Raw genomic sequence first — 26,359 nt, 5'->3', positions numbered from 1 at the left:
GTGCATCGGTGCGCACCCGGGGTCCGAACCTGGGCCGCCAGCAGCGGAGCGTGCGCACTTAACCACTACACCACAGGGCCGGCCCCCTGCTGACTTTTCATTGTACCCTCACGTGGTGGCGGGCAGAGAGGGGAAGCGAGTTCTCTCATGACTCTTACAAGGGCACCAGTCCCATTCATAAGTACTCCACTCTCACGACCTCATCTAATTCTAATCACCTCCCAAAGGCTCCACCTCCTATACCATCATATTTGGGAGCAGAGTTTCAACATACAAATTTAGGGAAGACACAAACATTCAATCCATAACATTCTGCCCCGGGCCCCCCGATTCATGTCCTCCTCACATGCAAAATACGTTCATTGCATTCTCCAAATCCCAAAAGCCTTAACTCCTTCCAGCACCAACACTAAAGTCTGAAGTCCAAAGTCTCATCTAAACATCACCTAAAGCAGGCGTGGGTGGGACATGAGTATGATTCATCCTGAGGTTAATTCCTCTCCAGCTGTGAACCTGTGAAACCAACAAGTTCTGTGCTTCCAAAACACAGTGGTGGACAAGCATGGGACAGACACTCCCATTCTACAAGAAAGAAACAGGGAAGACAGCAGGGGTGACGGCGCTCAAGCAAATCCAAAACCTAGCAAGGCCAACTCCATGAGATCTTAAGGCTCCAGAATAATCCTCTTTGGCTCCACGCTCTGCCCTCCAGGCCCACTGGGGCAGAAATCCCACCTTCCTGACCCACTGGGGCAGCGGTCCCACCTCCGCTGGGATGGAGGTACCGCCACCGCAGCTCTACTAGGCAGCAGTCAGCAGCTCTACCAGGAAGCCCCATCCCCACAGCTCTGGGTGGAGGCTGTGTGGCTTGTTGGAAGAAAGGCAATGGTCCCCTCTTTTGAAACCAAGGAGGCAGCCCTGACGACCTCTGAATCGCCCTGGAGGTTATACTACCCTTGTCTTGAAGAACAGTGCATGGTCTCAGCCAAATAGCTCCATGGTTCCATCCTGTGAAATCCACAAAGTCGGACAGCCTTCCTGCCCACCTCCTTCTCCTTCAGTTCAAACTAGCAGTTTTCCTTCCGCGGTGATGGCGTGATCACACCCATACTCAATTCCCAATGATCCAATGGTCACTTGGCCATATCCTTAGTGTTCTCGTTTTTTGCAATATGGATAGGCTGAGAGTTTTCCAAATCATTAAGTTCTACTTCTTTTTGCCTAACATTCTGTCTTTAAGTCATTTCTCTCTTCTCAAATTCTACTATAAGCAGCCAGGAGGAGCCAAGCCACACCTTCAACACTTTTTTTAGAAATTGCTTCAGTTAAATATCCAATTTCATTGCTTGCAAGTTCTACCTTCCTCAAAACATTAGAATGTGAACGCAATTCAGCCAAGTTCTTTGCCACTTTATATAACAAGGATCGCCTTTCCTCCAGTTTCCAACAACACGCTCCTCATTTCCATCTGAGACCTCATCGGAATTCACATTTCTACCAACATACCGTTCATGACTACTTCGGGTATTCGTACAGAAGACTGAGGCTTTCTCTGCAGTTCTCTGTTCTGTCTGAGCTTTCAGACAGAACAATTTACATTTAAAGGTCTGTTCATGGCAGAGTAGGCCTTTTCTAGCATGCACCCCCAAACTCCTCCATTCTCTACCCATTACCCAATTCCAAAGCCACTTCTGTATTTTTTTTAAAATTTTTTTTTAAGATTTTATTTATTTATTTTCCCCCCAAAGCCCCAGCAGATAGTTGCGTGTCATAGCTGCACATCCTTCCAGTTGCTGCATATGGGACGTGGCCTCAGCATGGCCAGAGAAGCGGCGCGTCGGCGCGCGCCCAGGATCCGAACCCGGGTCGCCAGCAGCGGAGCGCACGCACTTAAACCGCTAAACCAGGGGGCCGGCCCCACCTCTGCATTTTTAGTGGGGGTTACAGCAGCATCCCCACTTCTCAGTACCAATTTTCTGTATTAGTCAGGGTTCTCCAGAGAAACAGAACCAGGAGTATACATATATATGTATGATTTATTGGGATTCACTGTACGTATAATATATATCCATAGATAGAGACTTACATGGGGATTATTATGAGGAATTGGCTCACACAATTATGGAGGCTGAAAAGTCCCAAGATCTGCTGTCTGCAAGCTGGAGACCCAGTAAAACCAGTGGTGTAGTTCAGTCTGAATCTGAAGGCCTGAGAACCTGGGATGCCAGCCCAGTTTGAGGGCTGGAGAAGACGAGATGAGATGTCCCAGCTCAATCAGCTAGGCAGGAAAAAAGGGGTGACTTCCTCCCTCCTCTGCCTTTTGTTCTATTCAGGCCCTCAGCTGATAGGATAAGACCCACCCACCTTGGGGAGGGCAATCTACTTTACTGAGTCCACTGATTCAAATGCCCAAAAATAACGTTTAACCTGGGCACCCCATGGCCAGTCAAGTTGATACATAAAATTAACCATCATTCCAAATAACTCTTTTCTGAGGAAAAGGTCTGGACTGCATTTCAAGTTATGCAGGGTCTAGCAAGAGAATATTCTGGAGTGAGCCTTTGACCTTTAGAAATCAAATTTCTCTGCTTGGGCACAGTGATGAGTTACAAAGAAATGGTAAAAGGCAGAGTTGTTTGGGGGTTGGATCTTAGCCGAGTTTCTGGGCTTCCTCTCCAGAGAGTGGCTGCCCGGGGACCACCTCCTGCGTTACGTGCTCACGTGCAGGGTGCTACTTCCCTTACAACAGGAAACATGGTAGAAGGAGCTGCCTTACTAGCTTTGTGGACACTTGGATCTGAAAAATGTCTGGCCTTTCTACAGATTGGTCAAAAGTCATGAGAAAACGCACCCATGGTGGCGGTGCTTTTGTTTCTTATTGTCATTAGGCTAGGCAAGCAATTCTCTGTGGGGGCTTTAGCAGCCTCCATGGAGAATTCCACAGAAACCTCACTCAAAACAGAGATTATCCAGAAAAGGCAAATCTATAGAGATAGAAAGTGGATTACAAGTCGCCTGGGGCTGTGGTTGGGAAAGGGGATTGACTGCAAACGGGCCCTAGTGATCTTTTTGGGGTTGGAAATATTCCAAAATTGGATTGTGGCAATGGTTGCATAACTCTGCAAAAATTTACTAAAAAAATCATTAAACTGTACACTCAAAATGGGTAACTTTTATAGTACATAAAGTATACGATAAAGCTCTTACACACACATACACACACACTCACTCCGAAGATCCCAGAATGGCACACAATTTGAGCAATTTTGTTTCTAAAACAGGAATGGAAGAAATTTTGACTGTCCAGAACAAGACACCGGTTTCCACATTGCCTATTACTTTAAAGTCTCATTGAAAAAAGATTCCTCTCCTTGGAACCCTCTCTTATTCATGTAGGAGAAAAAAACATGGTACAATGATGTATATTTTGTGCAAAAAAGGGAAAATTTGTAAGTGGGGCCTAAGCCCAAGATTATTAATATCTGGAGCAAATGCTTCATAACCTAAATACTGAAGATACTAATAACTCTATGACTATTATCCACGGTTCTTGTTAACTCTGGAGTGGAATAATATAATCATACTGCCTAAGATTTAGTTATAATGACAATTATTAATAATACCATGTAGTAGTACATATGTGCAATTCTTCTTCTGTTTTATTCAAGTTAATAAATCATTGAAATCACATTTAAATTTGCCTGATTCTTGGTAACTTGCTTTCTTCTCATTTCTCTACTCAATTTTTTCTCCACAGAATCTTGGGGTTAAGTAAATCTTTCAAGTTGAGACCATCAACTCAACATTTTCCTCCCTAAGAACAAGAATACTGAGAATGAAGAGGACATTAGATTATGAAGGAAAATGTCTGGGTTTGTGATAGCTGTGTTTTTTGGCTCATCAATTTAATGCAGATGGTTTTGAAGACTGTAATAAATGTCTATTCTTTTGTTCTAAATAGCAAAATGAAAAGGTTGGGTAATCAAAATTTATTATTGAAATTAGCATAGTCTATCTTTTTGGATGCAGTAATAGATTACTTTGAGACAAAACACTGCAGATTTTTTGGGGAAAGTGAATACATTTGGTGTATGTAAAATCCCCTACTGTTTTACTTTAGACTGGATGATTTTTGAGGAAATCTACACCATGGTACACATTCAACACTCAGTTACATTGCCTTATCATCTTGCACACAAAGTATATTCCTGCCTCAGGGCCTTTGCACTTGCTATTGCCTCTGCCTGACGGATCATTCCCTAGATGGTCATGGCCCACTGCCTCACTTAAGTCCCTGCTCAAATAACACTTCCTCAGAGCAGCCTTTCTGGTTTAGCCCATCTAAAAATAGCACACTGTCACTATCCCTTTAGCTGGCTTTCTTTTTCTTCATGGCACTTAACCACTGTCTGACCTGATATGCTTGCCTTACCCACTAGAATGTAAGGTCCGTGAAGGCAGGGACCTCATCAGTATTGTTCATTGCTGTATCCTCAGTTCCAGGTACATAATACTTGCTCAAGACACATTTGTTGAATTAATTGAATGAAGTGCAAGATGACTTTAAATATTTACATCTTTTTGCTTCCCTAACCACACAGTAAACTCGTGGAAGGCAGCCAAAGGCACTGGTTGAGTATTTGTCTTCTCTAAAGCAATTACTTCAGTTATGCATGGATGGTAGACCCTCAACCAAGACTCACTGAATACCCTGAAACACGGATGCTACAGGGCTAAGCATTCGGCACGCCCCGAGAGTGAACAAGGACATTCATGCCTTACCTTTCAGCCCACATTTCACAAAGTACATTTATGTGTATTACCTCATTTCATCATTTTGCCAATATTTTAGTAGTTCTCAAGGTTTGCCTGAAGAAATGAGCACTCAAACATAACGAATGTTAATCACTGGCATGCACTATGACTAATTTGGAATAGTTTTTTTTGGTCTTAGATATCAGTGGCATTTAATGTGTTTTTGGACATCTGAAAAAATATTTTAAAAGACTGAATAACATTTAAATAAACAAATAATTAAAAATAAAAGACTATCTTGAAACATACAGGTGCATGGAGAGATTTTTGGAGGAGTGTTTCACAAAATCTTCATGGAAACTTGATGTTTACTTTGGCTTTCCATTTTTCTCCTTTGAGCTTTTTTTTTTTTATGGTGAGGAAGATTGGCCCTGAGCTCACATCTGTTGCCAATATTTCTCTTTTTGATTGAGGAAGACTGTCTCTGAGCTAGCATCCGTGCCCATCTTCCTCTACTTTGTATATGGGACCCGCCACAGCATAGCTTGATGAGCGGTTGTAGGTCCACGACCAGGATCTGACCCCGTCCAGCCCGTGCCACTGAAGCAGAGCGCCCCAACTCAACTACTATGCCACCAGGCCAGCCCCTGAACTTTTAAAATAAATTTAAAGTCATCAAAAGAAAACTATTTCTATACAATGGTTTATTTTTGTTTAATTTGTCAGTGTGAATAGCATAAAAAATACCACTACTCATTTTCCTGGCTAGGTAATTCTCAGTATATAGCAAATTGCACTCTGAGAAAATTTTTAATATTGGTTTGTAGTAAAGCAACAACAAACAGAATGAACCAAAATTCTGAAAAGTTTTTTTGTGTGCTTTCTGTATTAATGGCCATATTATTCTCTCAGCAACAAAAAAAAGTAGAGCAATGTTTCCAATATTTGATAAATACTTAGTTTTTCATCATTTGCCAAAAAAAACTTTCCAGGATATTGAGCTCCCAAAATAGAAGGCCAAAATCGGGATGGAGGACTCGTTCGGGACTTTGGACCAACCTTAGAGGGCACACATGAAATGTGCTCACTTATTCTTTTTCCTCTTGATGATTTAAAATACTTAAAATTCCCTTTTCCTTGTCTCTTTCCAGAGAGCCTGGGAAGACACGGCATCACCACCTTGCGGAAAATCTCCACTGATGCTAACGACGTGGTCCTGCTTTTGGATTTTCTTAAGGTTCACTGTGGGCTCAGAGGGGCCGTCCACGGCCGCCGGGGCGCGCCTGTGCACCTGCGCGTGTTCGTGTGCGCGGGTCCCGGGTGTGCGACGGTGGTCTGGCGCCCCTGGCCGACACGGCGAAGATGCGCGGGGTCCCCGGTCTCCGGGGGGTGGGGTGGGGTGGCCGGAGCCTGCGCCGAGGCCGGGGCTCTCCCCCGGCCAGGGGGCAGCGGGGACCGCAGCCGCGTCCCGGCAGCGCCCGGGCGCACGGCCGGCGGGCGCGTCTCCGCCCCGGAGGTGTGCTCGCAGCGGCGCTCTCGGGAGGGGCCGCGGTCGCGGGGGAGGGGACAGGGGCGGGGCGGCGCCTCCCACAGTCCCTCCGCCGCGGCGCTGGCGGCGACCTCCGGCCGCCTCACGCAGCCTCAGGGCCGGGAGACCGAGCCCCGGGGCGGCGCGCGCAGGGGCACCCGGACGCCCAGGTACGTGCGCCCCCCCCAACCCCCGCGGCGCGTGGACGGTTGGCCCGGCGGTTGCGGCCCCGCCGCGCCACGCCGCGGCCTCTGTGACGCACGGCGCGGCCTGCGGGGCTGCACGCGCGGCGCGGCGGGGGCGGGGCGAGCCCGGGGCGGGGCGGGGCGGGGCGGAGCCGGCGGAGGCCCCGCCCCGGGGCCGGAGGAGCGAGGACGCTACGGAGCAGGCGCGTCCCCCCGCCGCTGCCGCCGCCGCCGCTGCCGCCGCAGCCGCTCGCCCTTCTCTGAGCCGCCGCCGCCGCCGCCATTTGCACGGGGACCCCGCTGACAGGGGCTCGGCGGAGGGGCGGAGGGGGGGGAGGGCCCGCGGAGCCCGGAGGGCGGGAGCGACGCCGCCGGCGGGCCCCCTACGCGCCGCGCCGCCCGCGGCGGGCCCCGGGCAGCGGCAGCGGCAGCCGCCGAGGCCGGGCGTGCGCCTGAGGCGCGGCGGCGGCGGGCCTGCGGGAGGCCGGGAGGGGCGGGGGCAGCGGCCGCCGCCGTTTGATGGATCCGAGGATCGCCTGGTTCCAGCCAGAGCAGCTCGGACCGTCCAACAGTCTGTGGATGCAGATCTGGGAGACGACCCAGGGGCTGAGGAACCTCTACTTCAACCACCACTGTCACAGCAGCGGCGGCGCGAGCGGCGGCGGCGGCGGCGGCAGCGCGGCCACCGGCGGGAGCGGCAGCAGCCCCGGCAGCCCCGGCGGCGCGGCCCCGGCCCCGGCCCCGGCCGGCATGTACCGCTCCGGGAGCGCCTGCTGGGCGGCCACGCGCAGCCGGCGGAGCAGCGGGACTTCCTGCCCCTGGAGACGACCAACAACAACAACAACCACCTCCAGCCCGCGGCCTGGGCCCGCCGGGCCGCCGCCGCGCCCGCGGCGCCCCCGGCCCCCGCGGCGGCCCCGGCCCCGCACTCCTCGGCCGCCGTGCCCGCCGCCGAGCCCGCCGACCCGGCCGCGGGCAGCAGCAACAAGAGGAAGCGCGACAACAAGGCCAGCACCTACGGACTCAACTACAGCCTGCTGCAGCCCGGCGCGGGGCGGGCCGCGGGGGGCGGCCGGGCGGACGGCGGCGGGGGCGCGTACAGCGGGACCCCGTGGAAGCGGAGGAACTACAACCAGGGCGTCGTGGGGTGAGTGGCGGCCTGCGGGCCCGGCCCTTTGCACACGCGCAGCCGGGCACACGCCCACAGGAGGGGGTGGGGGCGCCCGGGCGGGGCCCCCCCTCGGCGCTGCTCCACGGGGGCTGATGGCCGTCTCGCCGTCCCTCCGCCGTCCACACCTACCCCGGCCTCCCTAGCGGTCCACACCTTTCCCCTCCCGCCGGCCGTCCACGCCTTTTTGGACATCCCCTAGCCATCCACACCCTTCCCTCACCTCCCTTAGTCATCCACACTCTCCCTCCTGACGGTCCACACCTTCCCGGACCCCCTTATCCCTGCACGCTGTCCTACTGTCCCCCTTAGTCAAGCGCACCTTCCCCCGACTCCCCCCAGCCCTCCCCACCCTCTTCCCGTAGTCACACCCGACGATTAGCACAGGCACATCATTCATTCCCCGAGAACACTCCAGCATTAGTGCATTTGGATGGTACAGGACCTGGAGGTGCTTTCCTTGCCAGGAATAGAAACATCCAGAAGCTCCTCCCCCTCCCCCAATCCCAAACAGGAATCATGTCAGCGCTGTAAGGCTGTGCCTGCTGTTGACCCTTTAGCCCATCTTTTTATCTTTTATGTTTAAAAATTTCCTGTATTAGCGATGCCGTCTTCTGTGGAGAGTGAGGAACGAGGTGACAGCTAAGTTTAGGCTGGTGGAGATGGTGAGCTCTTCGGAGGCCGATAGAACTTTCTAGGAGTTCATGGTCCTCGGCCGCAGCTTCTCCCTGTAAAGTTGTCATCCTGGCAGAGACAGCCAGTGCTTTTCATTCTAGGGGCAAGTTTATGCTAATGAGTGAATGTTGCACCACTAATGACTTTCTGTTTAAAGTTCAGCTGTTACAAAATGGAATCTTACCTGACCCCTAGTGAATTATGTACGTAAGCAGGGAGTGTTTCCAGTTAGATTTCTCTTCTGGAAGAGCCTCTGTGCTGGAATAGGTTACTGAGTCTTTTTTATCTTGTAAAGTAAAGCTTTTGGGCCATGTTGGGTGTGTGTAGCTTGAGTGTGGAGAAGGAGCTTTGAAGTTGCTTTTCATTTTTCAGATCCTGTTTTACATTGGGGGCAAATGAAATCACTCTTAGTAATCCCTCGTGAAACCTTTTCTTAGATTCACCCATTCAGATCTGCCCTGCTTTGGCAAGCAGAGACAGTTCTGTGTACCTTTTTGAAGGTCTGGGTAAAATGAGTTGGTGGGTTCCATCTGCTTCTGGTGGGCTGGTGTCTGCTATCTGCTAGTACTACAACTCCCATCTTTAATGGAAATGCACTCCGTCGTTTGGGGACTGGCATTGGCATACATATCACCTGTCCTCACTTTCCAGGGGGGAACCTTTTAGGGTTGAGTCCTCTGTTGCTAAGCTTCAAGGGTGCTCTCCATGGTCATCACCTTTTAATAAAAGGCTCATGGTTCCATCCTGTTAGCATTTCCAAGATAAACCATAAACCTGTGGTTTAGTGACAAGCAGATTGATAGAGGGGTTCTAGTAGTTTCGTTTCACAGGAATAAGCTCAGTTAAGTAATCATTGTTAACTAAAACCTTGAAGTTCCCTAGTTTCGTTTTACCAAAGCTTCTGCGTGTGTGTCTAGCCAAGATATATTATAAATCTAAGATGCTGACTGCCTCTCTTTTTGATAGGTTAGAAATGTCCTCTTCTCTACTTGCTGTTTAATGTCGAGGGTACTGTAAAAGGTTCACATTTGAACTTACAAAGAAGCAAGATGTCCTTCCTGATTCAAATATGATATTGCCCTCAAAGGGATTAAGGAGAGGAATTTCCATTTCCCAGAGGGATTACTGTTTAAAAACTGATTGTAAATCTGTTTAAAACTGCTTATCACTTCATCAGACTTTCCATTCTTTTGCCTTCTCCTTTAGAGGATGTCAGCAGTTAAAAATTTTTTTTTATCTTATTAAGTGGTTCTAAGAGTGTCTGGCTACTTAAAAATTCTTGTTTTGATTTATGGATCCTTATTTCTTGACTTTTACAGAATTTTTGCTGTTTTTAATATAGGTATTTAAGAAACCTGAGTTCAGAGAGCGTGTCAATGTTATGCTGTTCTGAGATTAAATATCGTTAACACTGTTCCCAATATTGTGAGTTCTTGGGATGTGACTGATGTTTAGCTAGTAGGTTAACAAATCGTTAACCTATTGGTGGTGGTCCCTGGCCTCCGAGCTGACAGTCCAGATAGGGAGAGGAGAAGCAGCCCATGAACAGTGGACCAGAACTGTGACATACATCCTCTCACATCGTCTTTATCTCTCTGTGTTCTCCGCTTCAGCCACGCTGGTTGACTTACTCCCTGAACACTCTGAGATGCAGTTCAAAGTCCTGACTTCTCTGTTGCCCAGGTTCTTGAGTTTTTTGGTTTCTCCTTTGAACTCTTGAAGTGCTTGCTTCATGCTCTTGGTATAGCTTGCTTATGTTTAACTTTTTTCTTATGGATATGTTTCCTCTTACCTACTGGGTCACTGGTTAAGATGGAAATGTCTTAAATGTAGAGTAAGATATTTGGGTTTCGTCCTGAAGTCTTCATAGTCCTCTTTTAAAGTTAAACCCGCCTGGCTCACCATCTCAGTCTTCTCCTCCGTGTACCCACAGACCCAGGGAGTTTGTTCACTTTCCTTTTTATCTTTTCAAAGTTACTCTTATTCTATTTCTTGGGATTCATTTCCCCCCAAAGCTGCATGTGGTGTAGGAAGCACTCCACCTGCTCCTTCTGGTTGTCCATGAAAACGAGCCATAAGCCCTTCTTTTCAAAGATTCAATTGTTGATCACCATGGAGAAAGAAGAGATGACAAAAAGTAGCTAACATAAGAAACTACTGGAGATTCAGAATCCTTGTTCCTGAGCCCAGTGTCCAGAAACTTCCTGTGGAAGGTGCTTCGTGCTTGTCCAAGCTCATGAGAATAGGTTTGAGTTGGCTCCACTGCCAGATAAGTAGATATTTTTTCAAGGCTTGGATGACTTGTTCAAAATAATGTTTTAGAGTATAAATTTGACTGTGGGACATAAAGAAGACCCTGTTGGGAGATTTGGGTTTAAGGAATAATTTCTTGAGCTAGGATGATGGGAATGGGAAAGAAAAATGACTGTGAGAGATTCTACATGGTAAGGCTGAGAGGATTCTGACTCCCTTGTGGGTTTATTAATCACATTACAGCTTTGAACTTGGGTGACTGGGAAATATTGGTGTTCTTATTGAAAATAAGGATTAGGACTGTTGGTTTGGAGCAAAAGATATGGTGATGTTTAGGTGGAACTGTCTAGCGGGGAGGTGAAATTTGGGGGCTGAGATGCAGTCACCTTTACTGCAGTGGGACAGTGTCCTTCCTTATGTACACTATACACTGTATCGCAGTGAGCCCAGGATGCTGATGCTTTTCTTCAGCACTGGCATTCTGTGCTCTTTTTGCTTATTTCTACACAATATAGTCACTGGAATTGGTGCTAGTGCTGGGCTCCAAAGTGATCAGGCAGATTAACATGGGTTGAGTATGCAAGAATTCACAGGCCTTATTCCAAGTGCTTGCTCTCAATATAATTTCCGTGCATCGTCAGTTGTAGCCCACAGTAATTCTTTAGGGAACTAGGACCTTCAGGTTATTGAATTTTTACTGCATTTGGGTGCTGAAATGTGCTTTCAAGAAGACAATATGTTTTCTACAGTGTAGATTCTACACTAACAGTGTAATCCATATTTGAGAATTTCCCAAAATCTAGTATACTGTGTTCAGCTAAGTCGCTTTCATGCCACAACTCATCTTCTTTCTGAAATCTGTGACCAGTGAACACTGTCACTGTCAGAAGCATTGACATGTCGGTGTGTGGAATCCTTTTCAACCCCCGTTAAGTTTTTAGCTGTTGAAGGGCGAAAGCAAACGGAGTGAATAGAGCTTTGTGGGGTCTACCCTGGGTTCACACAGAAGGTTGAGTATACTGCAGGAGAGGAAGGATGGGAAGGGGATCCTAGAAGAGTCTCAGGCAGGGACAGGAGTGTGTGTTAGGACAGTTGTCCTGGTGCGATGGATGGCCTTACGTCATGACTTCTTCCATGAATCCCCACTGACAAACTCTGGTCTTAGGAGTCCAGAAGGGTCCTGGGAGGAAAATTCAGGGGCTCCCTTGCTGGTACTAGATTGCTCAGATGGTTGCGATTAGGTATTCTTATACCTGCTGAAGCTGAGAAAAATGTAAGCCACTTTTTCTATGGAAAGTAGAAAAGCAAGCTGTTGCATGATTTCACTCAGCTTTCTATTCTCTTTTCTGTTGAATCCGTTCGAGTAGCATTTAGCAGAGAAAACTATTTCAGGATCACACCCACGGCACTGGAGACTGTATATATTAATCACTTACACACACGTAGGTGTGGAGTAATCTTGAAGGGGCTATAGGCCAAAGAGGAGGCTTATTTGAAGAGTTAGGGTCCAGTTCCCAGCAGCTGGTCTGAGACTCCTATCTTTGCTCTTTACTCTTCCCTACTGAGCTGACTGGACAGCTCAGCCTGCTCGAGGAATTCAGAGGACTGTCAGTAGAATGTTCTTTCTACCCCTCAGAATATTTGTTAGGGACTTAGCTGCTGCAGAACACCAGAAAGGCTTTCAACTCATTTTTACCATTTTTAAGATGACACAAAATTATTTTTTTTCTAAGAGAATATTGATTGAAGTTGAGGATGACCTTGAACTAGACTTTTCATTAATTTGGACCCAAACCGCAGGTGATACATTTATTTCTATCCTGTAAGTTACTCAATGATATAAGAGACTTTTGTATATTAAGGGCTTTGGGCCATCTGGAAATTTCAGTTAAAGATTTTGGGAAAAAACTGAATGTGGAGCCATTTATGTTGTGCACTGGCTCCTTATTCACTTGTATAATTGAAAAAAATCTTGCCATGTGCTTAAGAGATTTCATGTAGCATCCAGTAACTAAGGAATTCTAGCACAAGTCATGCTTTCTGCTCAAATAGTTTGAATGCTATGTGGAAACCTGTATTTTCAAGTTAGTTGATTTATTAAAAGTGCTCGTGGTAGCGTTTTTACCATGTTCCAAATGCTGTTAAAACTTTGTTATATTAACCTTCTCATGCATAGTCTCAGCTAATTTTTTTTTTACTTTTTATTTTGAAATATAGATTCAGAGAAAGTTGCAAAAACATAGTACAGAGAGATCTCATATTCCTTTCACCTAGTTTCCTGCAATGGTAACATCTTACATAACTAGTTTAATATCGAAACCAGGAAATTGACATTGTTACAATCCATAGCCTTCTTCAGATTTCACCAGTTTTACATGCACTCATTTGTGTAGAGTGTGTGTGTGTGATTCTGTGCAATTTTACATGTGTAGATTTGTGTAACCACCATCACAATTAAGATACAGAACTGTACCATCACCTCAAAGATCCCTCATGCTACCCCTTTATTTTCACATACACACATTCTCACCTCTAACCCCAAGCAACCGCTAATCTGTTCTCCATCTCTATAATTTTGTCATTTTGAGAGTGTTGTATAAATGGAATCACACAATATGTTACTTTGGTTTTTTTCCTCTCACCATAATTCCTTTGAGATCTGTCCACATTGTTGCAGGTATTAATAGTTCATTCCTGTTTAATGTTGAGTAGTGTTACATAGTGTGGACGTACCACAGTTTAACAATTCACTTGTTGAAGGACATTCCAGAAGAGTTTCCAGTTTTTGGCTAAATAAAGCTGCTATAAACATTCATGTACACATTTTTATGTGAACATAAGTTTTGATTTTGGGGGGATAAATGCCCCGAAGTGCTGGGTCATATGGTAAGTACATACTAAGTTTTAAATGAAACTGCTAAACTCTCTTCTCGAGTAGCTGTATCATATTACATTCCTACCAGCAATGTGAGAGATCCAGCTTCTCTGCATCCTCGTCAGCATTTGCTGTTATCACTGTTTTTTATTTTAGCCGTTCTAATGTGAGTAGTGATAGTTCATTGTGCTTTTATCATATTAACCTTCTCATAAATACCCCTACCTAACTTTTTTTTTTTTTTAATAATTTTACTTATTTATTTTTCCCCCAAAGCCCCAGTAAGTAGTTGTATGTCATAGCTGCACATCCTTCTAGTTGCTGTATGTGGGACGCGGCCCCAGCATGGCCGGAGAAGCTGTGCGTCGGTGCGCCCGGGATCCGAATACCCCTACCTAACCTTAATTTTTATTTTAAAAACTTCTTGGCAGTGTTGAGAACGTCTTCAGTAAAAATCTGTAAATAAAATTGCAACTTAAAAGGGCCTTAATTTTCAAGTTTTACTTTGGTTTTATTCTTAGCAGTATCATTTTAACTATTTTTCTTTGTTTTATCTTTGAAGTACTTTGTAGTGTTTCCTTTACATGTTGCTTTTTCTTAGAAACTAGTTAGAAACTAGTATGAAGTAGAGCTTTATTTTCGTTTTTTAAAAACATATAAAAGGATAACTGCAGAGTTGATTTCAGAATTTAGAGTCCTGTCTTTTGACGTGTGATGAATAAATTTTATTTTCTGTTGGCTTGGCTATATTTTGAGGAGCAAACCCTGTGGTTAGTGCTGGTTTTTTGTTGGTGGTGGTGAAGTTTTCTTACAGTATTTTTATATCTGAGCAATGCCTTCAGACCGTGTAGAATAAATACTTTATCTTCAGATCTATCTTAGAATAAGCTGTATTTCATTGGAACTGTTTTCTGGACTGAGAATTGGGACCTGGTCTCTCATTTTTCCCTTACTAGCCCTTTGTTGTCACTCATTTGATTTTGTCAAAATAACATAAGTTTTAGCACCATTAAGTATTGCAGATTTCTGCCAAAGCAGGAGTAAGAATCTGTTAAGATTGTGGTTCTGGAGTTTTAAAAGTTAACTTCTAGTAATTTGGATTTAATAAAGTGTTAGGTCTGTGATGAGGTTTGAGATTTTGATGTTTTTATTCGTTCAAGTTAGTTATTCACCCTTTATTTGCTTCTGTGTAAGAGGTGTTAATATCACTGTCCCTTAGAATACTTGTTTGTAAAATTGACGGATATTTTATACACTACTAAAAAATGCTAATTGTCAAAAAAACTAGAAAATACAGCTAAACCAAAGGAAGAAAAAATAGCACCTATAATAGTATTACCAGGATATAACTATTGTTAACATTTTGGTGTTAAATGTAAAATATTTTTAGACTTTTTAATGTATGTATACATATATTTCCTTTTTTCTTTTTATCAATATGGATTACTACTGTGAGTATACTTAAATTTTTTTTTCTAATTTAAAGAATTTTTTTTTTAAGTAATAGAAATTTATTCTCTCATAATCTGGAGGCCAGAAGTTAGAACTAGTTTTTAATCCTAGAACTAGTTTTTATTTACTTATTTTTTTTGTGAGGAAGATCAGCCCTGAGCTAACATCCATGCTAATCCTCTTTTTGCTGAGGAAGACCGGCTCTGAGCTAACACCTATTGCCAATCCTCCTCCTTTTTTTTTTTTTCCCCCAAAGCCCCAGTAGTAGTTGCACAGCCTTCTAGTTGCTGTATGTGGGACGCCGCCTCAGCATGGCTGGAGAAGTGGTGTGTCGGTGCGCGCCCGGGATGCGAACCCGGGCCACCAGTAGCGGAGCACACGCACATAACCACTAAGCCACAGGGCCGGCCCCTAGAGCTGGTTTTTAATCCTAAAATTGTTTTCTTCTTTGGGAGAAGGGCATCAGAATGTTGTGAGCATACTTTTTTGACTTAAAAAAAATCGGTTATATGACAACATCTTTTCATATAAAATGTATTTTTACAGCATGTTTTAATACCCCATTACCTTTAGTGTGACTCTGTGTACGTACTACGTGTGGGTGTGGCAGTCTATTCATTGGATGCTCCTTAATTGATTTCACCAATCCCCACTTGGACGTTTAGTTTGTTTCCAGTCTTGTTTTTTACAAAAGACATGCTTTTAGCTGAGCCTTCACCCCAGACAGGATTCTTTCTTTTACTTTTCTACTTATTTTTACAGAGATATAATTCACATACCATCAAATTCACCCTTTTAAAGTGTACAATTCAGTGGTTTTTGAATATTACAAGGTTGTGTAACCATCACAGCTATTTAATTCTAGAACATTTTTATCACCCCCGAAAGAAACCCTGTACCCATTATCACTTCCCATTCCCTCCTTCCTCCTCAACCCCTGGTAACCTCATACAGACTTTCTGTCTCTATGGATTTACTATTCTGGACATTTCATAAGAATGAACTCATATAATATGTGGCCTTTTGTGTCTCACTTACACAATGTTTTCAGAGTTCATCTATGTTGTAGCATATATCAGTGCTTCATTCCTTTTTGTGGCTGAGTATTCCATTATATGACTATACCACATGTTGTTTATCCATTTATCAGTTGATGGACATTTAGGTTTCCACTTTTTGGCTATTATAAATAATGCTGCTATGAACATTCATGTACAAGTTTTTATGTGGACATATGTTTTTATTTCTCTTGGGTAAATACCTAGGAGTGGAATTGCTGGGTCTTATAAAGCAGCTGTAACATTTTTCATTCCCACCAGCAATGTATGAGGTTTCTAGTTTCTCCATATTCTTGTCAACACTTTTTATTATCTGTCTTTTTGATTATAGCCATCCTAGTGGGTGTGAAGTGGTATCTCATTGTGGTTTTGATTTGCATTTCCCTAATGACTAATGATGTTGAGCATCTTTTCATGTGCTTGTACGCCATGTGTATATCTTCTTTGGAGAAATGTCTATTCAAATCCTCTGACCATTTTTAATTGGGTTGTCTTTTTATTGTTGAGTTGTAAGAGTTCTTTATATATTCTAGATATTAGACCCATATCAGATGATTTGCAGATATTTTCTCCCGTTCTATGGATTATCTTTTTACTTTCTTGATAGTGTCCTTTGAAGCTCAGAAGTTTGTTTATATAAGTTTATTTTTTTATATAATTTTTTATTGTTTTATATAATGTTATCTATTTTATAAATTTCAATTCTTCTATTTTTTTTTTCTGTTCCTTGTGCTTTAGGTGTCATATCTAAGAAACCATTGCCTAATCCAAGTTCATGAAAATTAACCCCTATGTTTCCTTCTGAGAGTTTTATAGATTTAGCTCTTACATTTAGGTCTTTGATCCATTTTGAGTTGATTTTTGTGTATGGTGTGAGGTAGAGGTCCAACTTCATTCTTTTGCCTGTGGATATCCAGTTGTCCCAGCACCATTTGTTAAAGACTCTATTTCTCCATGAATTGTCTTGGCACACATTATTTCTTGAGGATAAAGTTTTAGATTGGATGGAGTTTGTGTCTTGTAAGGCTTTTGCTGAATTTCCCTGTGGAAGGACTGGACCAGTTTACCCTTTCATCAGCTGTGTGCAAGAGTCCCCCAGTTTTCCGTAAACCCTCACCATTGCTAAATGGTACAATTAAAAACAAAAACCAATACAAAAGAAAATAGCTTTTGCCAATTTTATAGGTGAAAAATAGCATTTTACTGATTTAATTTGCACATATCTTCACATTAATTGGCTATTTATTTTTCTTTTGAATTGCTTATTTCCCTTGCCTATCTTTCTTTTGAAGATGTTTGTCTTTCTTATTAATTTGTAAGAGCTGTTGATCTGTCTTATTGCAAGTATATATAATTTTTAATTCAAATTTTATGATTTTTGAATAATTTTATTATGGCATAATTTACATGTAATAAAATTCACCCATTTTAATTGTACAGTTAGGTGACTTTTGGCAAATATATACAGTTCTGTAACCACAACAATCAAGATATAGAAAGAAGATATAAAACATTTCCATCACTCAGAAAGAACCCTTATGCCCCTTACAGTCAGTACCCTTTCCCCATCCCTTGCCCTAAGCAACCACGGTTGCCTTTTCTAGGATTTCATATAAATGGAATTAAATATACTGTGTAGTCTTTGTGCCTGACTTCTTTCTCTTAGCATGATGTTTCAGAGATTCATCCATATTATTGTTTGTAACTTTTTAATGCTGAGTAGTACAATGTGTAGATCTATCACAATATGTTCATCCACTCTTTATGACCGAGAATTTGTAAACATGTTTTCTGCTTTCATTATTATATCACTTGTTGGTTTTGCGACTCATCTCTGAACAGGCCACAACTGATCCACACGCTTTTTTGTTGGATAATCAACTGCTGTGTGCAAACGACTGTGCTAGGCTTTTTGTGGAAAGTAAAGACAGTAAAACACAGTCCTTGCCTTCTGGGAAATTATGGTCAGGTTGGGTAGACAGTGTGTAAGGTGAAGAGGTTGCTTTCGATGAGTGAGGTGAGGGCACACTTTGAGAAGAGTGGAGAGTTTTGCTAATATTTTGAAAGATTGGTTAGGTTGTAGAGGGTTGGAAAGGAAAAACTGGTTGTATTGGTTTCACGTGATAAGCTCTAAAGGGACAGGTTGGATATATAGTATTTAGCATACTTGAGCTGGAGGGTGAACAGGATCTCCTATGATGGTGACCTCTTTCAAAGGAATGTTGAGATCTGAAATTACTCCAATTCATTTCTTAAAACCTTTCTATTATGGAAAATTACAAACAATTTGGAAGTGGAGAGAACAGAATAATGAACCTCCATGTACTTATCAGGCAGCTTCAACAGTCATCAACTCATGGCCAAGCTTATTTTATCTGCACCCCAGTCCATTCCCACCCCACATTATTTTGAAGCAAATTCCAGATGTCATATCATTTTCTATAAATGTTTCTTTACATGTCTCTAGGTAAGGACTTAAACCATAATCACACCACCATTATTACACCTAAACAAATTAACAGTAGTTCCTTAGTTGCATCAAATATCCAATGTTCATATTTCCTCAATTGTCCCATAATCATTTTTTTTAACAATTTATTCAAATCAAATCCATATGAGGTTCTTGGATTGCTATTGGTTGAAATGCCTTTTAAATCTTTTAATCTACAGCTTTCTCTGCCATCTGTTTTCCCCCCTATTAATTTGTTTGTTAAAGAAACTGGGTTGTTTTTCCTGTAGACTTTTCTGCTCTTTGAGTTTTGCTGATTGCGTTCCCCTGCTATCAATTTAATATGTTCCTTTGTCCCCCTGTATTTTCTATAAATTTGTAATTAGATCTAGTGGTTTGTTTAGATTTTTTTCTGTTGTTTTTTTGCAAGAATACTTCATAGATGGTGGTGTATACTTTCCCAGAAGACACATAACGTCTCATTGTCTTTCTTTTTGTGATACTGGTAGCCATGAATGATCGTTGCCTATATTTATTAACTCATTACTAGGGTAATGAATTCATTACTGGGTAACTTGTGATATTCTGATTCTCTTGATCCTTTATCAGTTGTTAGCTGGAACACTCCTAAATGGAGAAACATTCCCCCCTCAGCTATTTGTTTATCCTGAGGGTACAGTTCTCATAAGGGAAACAGATAAGGTGAGACAGAGGCTCCAGCTTCTAACTGGTGTGGATCCGGAGCTGTCATCCCGAAGCCAAGAGAAGCAAGGTGGGCTGCGGGAAGCGGAAGCAGGCTCTGGGCCGCCTGTGGGAAAGGCAGTTAGTTCTCCTGGAGTGAACTATGCTTGGCCGTTGGTCGGTGGCTGGGACTGTGGGGGAGCCCTTCACCTGCAGCCATACCTGACCTTTGCTCTCAGCTTATGGGAGCTGGAGAAAACGCAGTGGGTCTAGGGGCCTCTGAGTCTCTGCCCCGGAGACAGAGTTCTCATAGCCTTAACAACCAGCTGTAACAGTTACTTTTCCTTGGAATTAAACTTGGATTGTATTTCTTCATCTTGTGTGAATGTTCTTTGACCTTAGCGTGGATCTTTCCTGTGCTCAGGCTAATGTAACCCATGCAACATTATAGGAAGGATTCCTGTTGGGAGTAAATCTGTCAAATGATTTTTTCCCCCGTCAAATATTGATTTTAAAAGCCACTGTTTACCTACAAAACCCATGTAGCAAGCATGGTAGCAGCTGTGTAAAGAAAGGGCTTTATGGCCTCTGTAAAGGAAGGCTCCATGATGACCTGAACTGAGCCTCTGGGTCACAGTTTGGCTTCAGCTTCCTTGGGAGTTTGTGGTAGCCCCTTCTGGGGAAGTCAGTAGGCAAGGTCGTCTCTGACACCTGAACAACATAGAGATAGTCATGGACTTTTCTATTCTGAAGTAGCTGTTCCTCTGTTTTTCCTCCCCAAGGCGTGTATGTGTGTGTATTAGTAGAATTTATTTTTTTTTTGAGCAGTTTTAGGTTTAAAGAACAATTGAGTGGAAGGTACCGAGTTCTCACATACTCCCTCACTCTCTTACTCCCACCCCAGTTTTCCCTATAATTGACATCTTGCATTTATTACAATTGATGAGCCATATATTGATACATTCCAATTAATTAAAGTCTGTAGTTTACATTAAGAGTCACTCTTTGTGTTGTACATTCTGTGGGTTTTGGCTAGTGTATAATGACATGTGTCCATCATTATAGTATCATACAGAATAGTTTCACTGCCCTAAAAATCCCCTGTTCTCCACCTATTCATCCTTCCCTCCCCTGAGCCCCCGAGCCGAGAACCACTGTTCTTTTTACTGTCTCCACAGTTGTGCATTTTCCAGAATGTCATATATTTGGAATCATGCAGTATGTGGCCTTTTCACATTGTCTGCTTAGCAATATGAATTTAAGTTTTCTCCATATCTTTTCCAGGCTTGATAGCTCTTTTTGTTTTTAACTGCTGAATAAATATCCATTGTCTGGATATACCACAGTTTGTTTATCCAGTTACCTACTGAAGGGCATCTTGGTTTTTCCTAGTTTTGGCAGTTATGAATAAAGCTGCTGTAACATCTGTATGCAGGTTTTTGTGTGGACATAAGTTCTTAGCTCATTGGGTAACTACCAAAGAGTGAGATTGCTGGATTGAATGGTAAGAGTATGTTTAGTTTTGTAAGAAACTGCCAAACTTTCTTCCAAAGTGGCTGTAGTATTTTGCATTCCCACCAGCAATGAATGAGGGTTCCTGTTGCTCCACATCCTCGCTAGCATTTGGTGTTTTCAGTGTTTTGGACTTTGGCCATTCTAATAGGTGTGTAGTGGTATCTAATTGTTTTAATTTGCAATTGCCTAATGACATATGATGTAGAGTATTTTTCATATGCTTATTTGCCATCTGTATTTTCTTTGGTGAGGTGTGGGCTCAGATCTTTTGCTCATTTTTTAATTGGATTATTTTCTTATTGTTGAGTTTTAAGAGTTCTTTGTATATTTTGGATACCTGTCCTTTATCAGATATGTGTTTCCTAAAAATTTTCTCCCAGTCTGTAGCTTGCCTTTTCATTCTCCTGAGAGTGTCTTTTGCAGAGCAGAAGTTTTTACTTTTAGTGAAGTCCAGTTTAGCAATTCTTTCTTTCATAGATTGTGCTTTGGTATTGTGTCTGAAAAGTCTCTGCCAAACAAAATGAATGTAGACACAGATCTTCCACCTTTCCTAAAAATTAACTCAAAATGGATCATAGACCATTTTATTTTGTAGTTTTGAGTTAATTTTGTCTACTCTTTTGCCAGTACTACACTGTATGATTACTTTAGCTTCATAGTAAGGCTTGAAGTTAGGTGGTGTCAGTCCTCTGACTTTGTTCTTCTCCTTGTCTACTGTAGTGGCTCTTCTCCATCTTTTGCCTTCCCATATAAATTTTAGAATCAGTTTGTCGATATGCACAAAATATCTTGCTGGAACTTTGGTTGATATTTCATTGAATCTGTAGATCAAGTTGGGAAGAAATGATAATGACATCTTGACAATATTGAGTCTTCTTATCCATGTACCTAGAATAGACCTTTATTTCTTTGGATCTTCTTTGATTTCTTTGATCAGAGTTTTGTAGTTTTCTTCATAGATCTTGTACATATGTTATTAGATTTATACCTAATTATTTCTGTTGTTTTGTGTTACTGTCAATGGTATTTCCTTTTAAGCTTCAAATTCCAGTTGTTTATTGCTGGTATATAGGAGAGCAGTTGACTTTTGTTTATTAATCTTGTATCCTGCAACTTTGCTATATAATGGCTTGTTAGTTCCAGGATTTTTTTTTATTTCTTTGGGATTTTCTACATAGATAATCATGTCATCAACAAAAAAAGGCAGTTTTATTTCTTCCTTCCCAATCTGTACACTTTTTATTTCCTTTTCTTGTCTTATTACATTAGCTAGGATTTCCAATATGATGTTGAATAGGAGTGGTGAGAGTGGACATCTTGCCTTGTTCCTAATCTTAGTGGGAAAGCATCTTAATTTCTCATCATTAAGTATAGTGTTAGCTGTAGGGTTTTTGTATATGTTTGTTATCAAGTTGAGGAACTTTCTCTCTATTTCCAGTTTGCTGAGAGGTTTTGATTGGGTGTTGGATTTTTTCAAATACTTTTTCTGTATCTGTTGATATGATCATAGGATTTTTCTTCTTTAGCCTGTTGATATGATAGACTACATAAACTTATTTGAACCAGTCTTGCATACCTGGAATAAATCCCACTTTGTCATGGTGTATAATTCTTTTTGTACATTGTTGGATTTAGTTTGCTAATATTGTGTTCAGGATTTTTGCGTCTGTGCTCATGAGAGATATTGGTCTGTATTTTTCTTTCTTGTAATGTCTTTGTCTGGTTTGGGGATTAGGGTAATGTTGGCCTTATAGAATGAGTTAGAAAGTATTTCCTCTGCTTCTGTTTTCTGAAAGAGATAGTAGAGAATTGAGATAATTGCTTTAAATCTTTGGTCGATTTCATCAGTGAACCCATCTGGGGTTGGTGCTTTCTGTTTTAGAAGGTTATTAGCTATTGATTCAGTTTCCTTAATGGATATGGGCCTATTCAGATTGTTGTTTTCTCCTCGTGTAAATTCTTGTAGATTGTCTCTTTCAAGGAATTAGTCTATTTCATCTAGGTTATCAAATTTGTGGGCATAAAGTCATTCATAATATTCCATTATTTTCCTCTTAATGTCCATAGGATCAGTAGTGATGGCCCTTCTTTCATTTCTAATACTAGAAATTTGTGTCTTCTCTCTTTTTTTATTAGTTAATCTGGCTTTAGGTTTATCAATTCAATTGATCTTTTCAAAGAATCAACTTTTGGTTTCGTTGATTTTTCTCTATTGATTTCTTGTTTCCATTGATTTCTGCTCTAATTTTTAATTATTTATTTTCCTGTCCTTACTTCGAATTTAATTTGTTCATCTTTTTCTAGTTTCCTAAGGCAGAAACTTAGGTAGTTGATTTTTAGATCTCTCTTCTAATGTTTGCATTCATTGCTATAAATTTTCCTCTAAGCACTGCTTTCCCTGCATCCCACACATTTGGATAAGTTGTATATTCATTTTCGTTTAGTTAGAAATCTCTCTTGAGACTTCTTCTTTGACTCATGTTTTATGTAATCTCCAGGTATTGTGTGTTTCATTTCCAAATATTGTATTTTGGGATTTTCCAACTATCTTTTTGTTACTGCTTTCTAGTTTAATTCCATTGTGGTCTGAGAGCATACTTTGTATGATTTCTATTCTTTTAAATTTGTTAACGTGTGTTTTATGGCCCAGAATGTGGTCTGCTTATTTTTTTTTTAAAGAATTGCTGATGATGTAAGGTTTTCTTATCTTTATTGTATGTGACTTCAAAATAACATACGGTTAAAAAATCAAAATGAAGCAACCAAAATGTTCATCGATGGATGAATGGATAAACAAAATGTGGCATATACACACAGTGGAATATTATTTAGTCTTAAAAAGGAAGGAAATTCTGACACATGCTACAACATGGATGAACCTTGAGGACATGCTAAGTGAACAAAAGCCAGTCACAAAGGACAGATATTGAATGATTCCACTTCTCTGAGGTGTACCTAGGGAGCAGTCAAATTCATAGAGACAGAAAGTAGACTAGTGGTTGCTGGGGGCTGTGGGGCGAAGAGAATGGGGAGTTAGTGTTTAATGGGTACAGAGTTTGATTTGGGAAGATTAAAAAGTTCTGGAGCAAAGTTTCAGTTATGCAGTGTAAATAAGTTTTGGAGAGTTATTCAGCACAGTGCCTATAACTTATAATACTTTTTGTATACTTAAACTTTACTAAGAGGGTAGATGTTCTGTCAGGTGTTCTTACCACACATATAAAAATAAATAAAAGGCAGCAGGAAACTTTGGGAGATGATATGTTTCTGGCCTTGATGGTGGTGATGGTTTCACGAGTGTATACTTATTCCCAAACTCATTGAGTTGTATACTTAAATATTAAATGTTTTAGAGGCTGGCCCTATGGCATAGTGGTAAGGTTCAGTGTGCCCCGCTTTGGCGGCCTGGGTTCACAGGTTCAGATCCTGGACGTGGACCTACACCACTCGTCAGCCATGCTGTGGCAGCAACCCACATACAAAATAGAGGAAGACTGGCACAGATGGTAGCTCAGGGCTAATCTTCCTAAAGCAGAAAAAGAGGAAGATTGGCAATAGATGTTAGCTCAGGGTGAGTCTTGCTCAGCAAAAAAAAAAAAAAAATTAAATGTTTTACATGTCAATCATACTTCAATAAAGTGGTTTAGAAAAAGTTCTATAGATGGATAGTGGTGATGGTTACACAACAGTGTGAACGTACTTAATGTCATAGAACTATACACTTAAAATGGTTAAAATGGTGAATTTTATGTATATTTTATCACAATTTTAGAAAATGGAAACATTTTTAAAGATCAGAATGTTGGCAAGGAGAAGGTTAAAGAGTTATTCTTAAAATATCTTTTATTCCAAATGTGTGTACTTATTTGGGGACTTAACGCGACCAGTTTAATTCTCGTTTGTGATTGATCTGATGGAACATAATTATTTTCAGTTAGGATTTCTTATGGTGTGATGAGGAATAGGATTTTTATGTAGACCAGCACAAAGTTGTATATATGATGAGTCTGATGCCCACAGGCATTTATTTAAAGGCCACCCTGCTTATGGGCTTGACTGATTTGTAGCCACATGATAGAAACATCATGGTATTTGAGGTCAGGGGATCTTCATAGGTCATTTATTCCTTCTTTTTTTAAAATTGATAATTTGAACCTCACAGAGGTTAAATGACTTGACTTTACCAAGTTTCACAACTAGTGGAGTGACTTTACCTTAACCTGATACCGGGGCTCCTTAGCCGTAGTCTATAAGTAGGCTCAGTGTACTGAGAGCCTGGTCCTGTCAGCCAAACCCTGTGATTTCAGATAAAACCCAGGGTTGGTGTTTCACCTCCTCGCTGGCATGCCACCTTGTTTCCTACAGCCCACGCAGATAGTGGTGTTCTGCTTAATGAGTTTGTTAAGAGTAACTCCTAAACCAGTTACTTCAAAGCAGAGTTCTCAATCTGAGGAAGTAAAAAAAAAATTTCTAATGACTGGAACCCGCTCCTCAGAGATTGATTTAGTAGGTCTGTAGGGGTGGCTGCTCTCACATCATATGTATTGACAATTAATAGTTATATGCAGCACAGGTTGAGAAATACTGCAAAGGGTCTTTTAAAGCATGGGTTCCCAAACCTGGCTGATGATCAGAGTCCCCTGGTGAGTTCGGAACCCCCCGATCCTGTTGCTGTGGAGGGATTCCCAGTCGGGGAGGGTGATGAGATGCCAGAAGTCCTCTAAGGTTACGCTCCAGATGGAATATCTTGGCTCCCCACTGACTTTTCTGTATTGCTTAAAACCAGACCAAATGAGTGAAACAACTTCAGAATAGTTATATGGGCAACAAACATCATTATAATGAAGTAAAGTGTGGCTCAGGACTTGTAACACTATTGTTTTCTGGATTGAAAGTAAAAACGCTTATTAAGGAATTTAGATTTTGTGTAAGAGTTTTTAAAAATTTGGTCTTGTACTAAAAGTGCTTTTTTTCTTTTTTTGAGGAGGAGGGGAAAGTGTGTTTGTGTATTTAAATACGAATACAGTGTGCCTTCAATGCCCTTCATCAATTAGATTCATACTACCTGCATTCATATAGATTTGAATTTCCTTAATGGAATATTAGATTAGTCACATGCAATTTATGATTCAGAGATTTTTCTTAAATTTTAATTATGTAATAAGTGAGGCATGAATTTATTCTCCTTGTAAAAACTTAAAACATTACAGAGGGCCGGCCCCGTGGCTTAGCGATTGAGTGCGCGCACTCCGCTGCTGGCGGCCCGGGTTCAGATCCCAGGCGCGCACCAACGCACCGCTTCTTCGGCCATGCTGAGGCCGCGTCCCACATACAGCAACTAGAAGGATGTGCAGCTATGACATACAACTATCTACTGGGGCTTTGGGGGGAAAATAAATAAATAAATAAAATCTTAAAAAAAAAAAAAATTACAGAAAAGTTGGGAGTCTCATGTGACCACCATTCTTAGCCCCAGCCTCTTCCTCAGAGGTAGTGATTGTTTTCAGTGTCCTGTGGATCTTCTCAGAACTTTTCCTACCAAGCAGACTGACCAAAGAAAATACATATTATTTTGTAACTTTTGCTTTTTTCCATATAATATATCTTAGAAACTTTTTCATGTTGGTTTAACTGTTATGTAGAATTCGACTGTGTAGTTGTATCATACATTTTTTTTTTCTTAAAGATTTTATTTATTTATTTTCCCCCCAAGGCCCCAGTGGGTAGTTGTATGTCATAGCGGCACATCCTTCTAGTCGCTGTAT

General features: G+C 41.9%; 1 protein-coding gene across 1 annotated transcript in view; it reads left to right on the top strand.

Moving 5' to 3' along the window:
- Positions 1-6,925: 6,925 nt before the first annotated feature.
- Positions 6,926-26,359, top strand: part of TENT4B (terminal nucleotidyltransferase 4B) — a 63,923-nt gene continuing 44,489 nt past the window's right edge. The window contains 2 exon segments of the mRNA XM_087420286.1: positions 6,926-7,231; positions 7,234-7,615. Of these exon segments, the coding sequence (XP_087276412.1) occupies positions 6,988-7,231; positions 7,234-7,615 (626 nt within the window). The 5' untranslated portion in view covers positions 6,926-6,987.

This window comes from Ceratotherium simum, chromosome 30 (assembly GCF_057802395.1).
Source record: "Ceratotherium simum simum isolate JZ-2026a chromosome 30, ASM5780239v1, whole genome shotgun sequence".
NCBI classification, from domain to species: Eukaryota; Metazoa; Chordata; class Mammalia; order Perissodactyla; family Rhinocerotidae; genus Ceratotherium; species Ceratotherium simum.
This window is presented reverse-complemented; position numbering and strand designations above follow the sequence as displayed.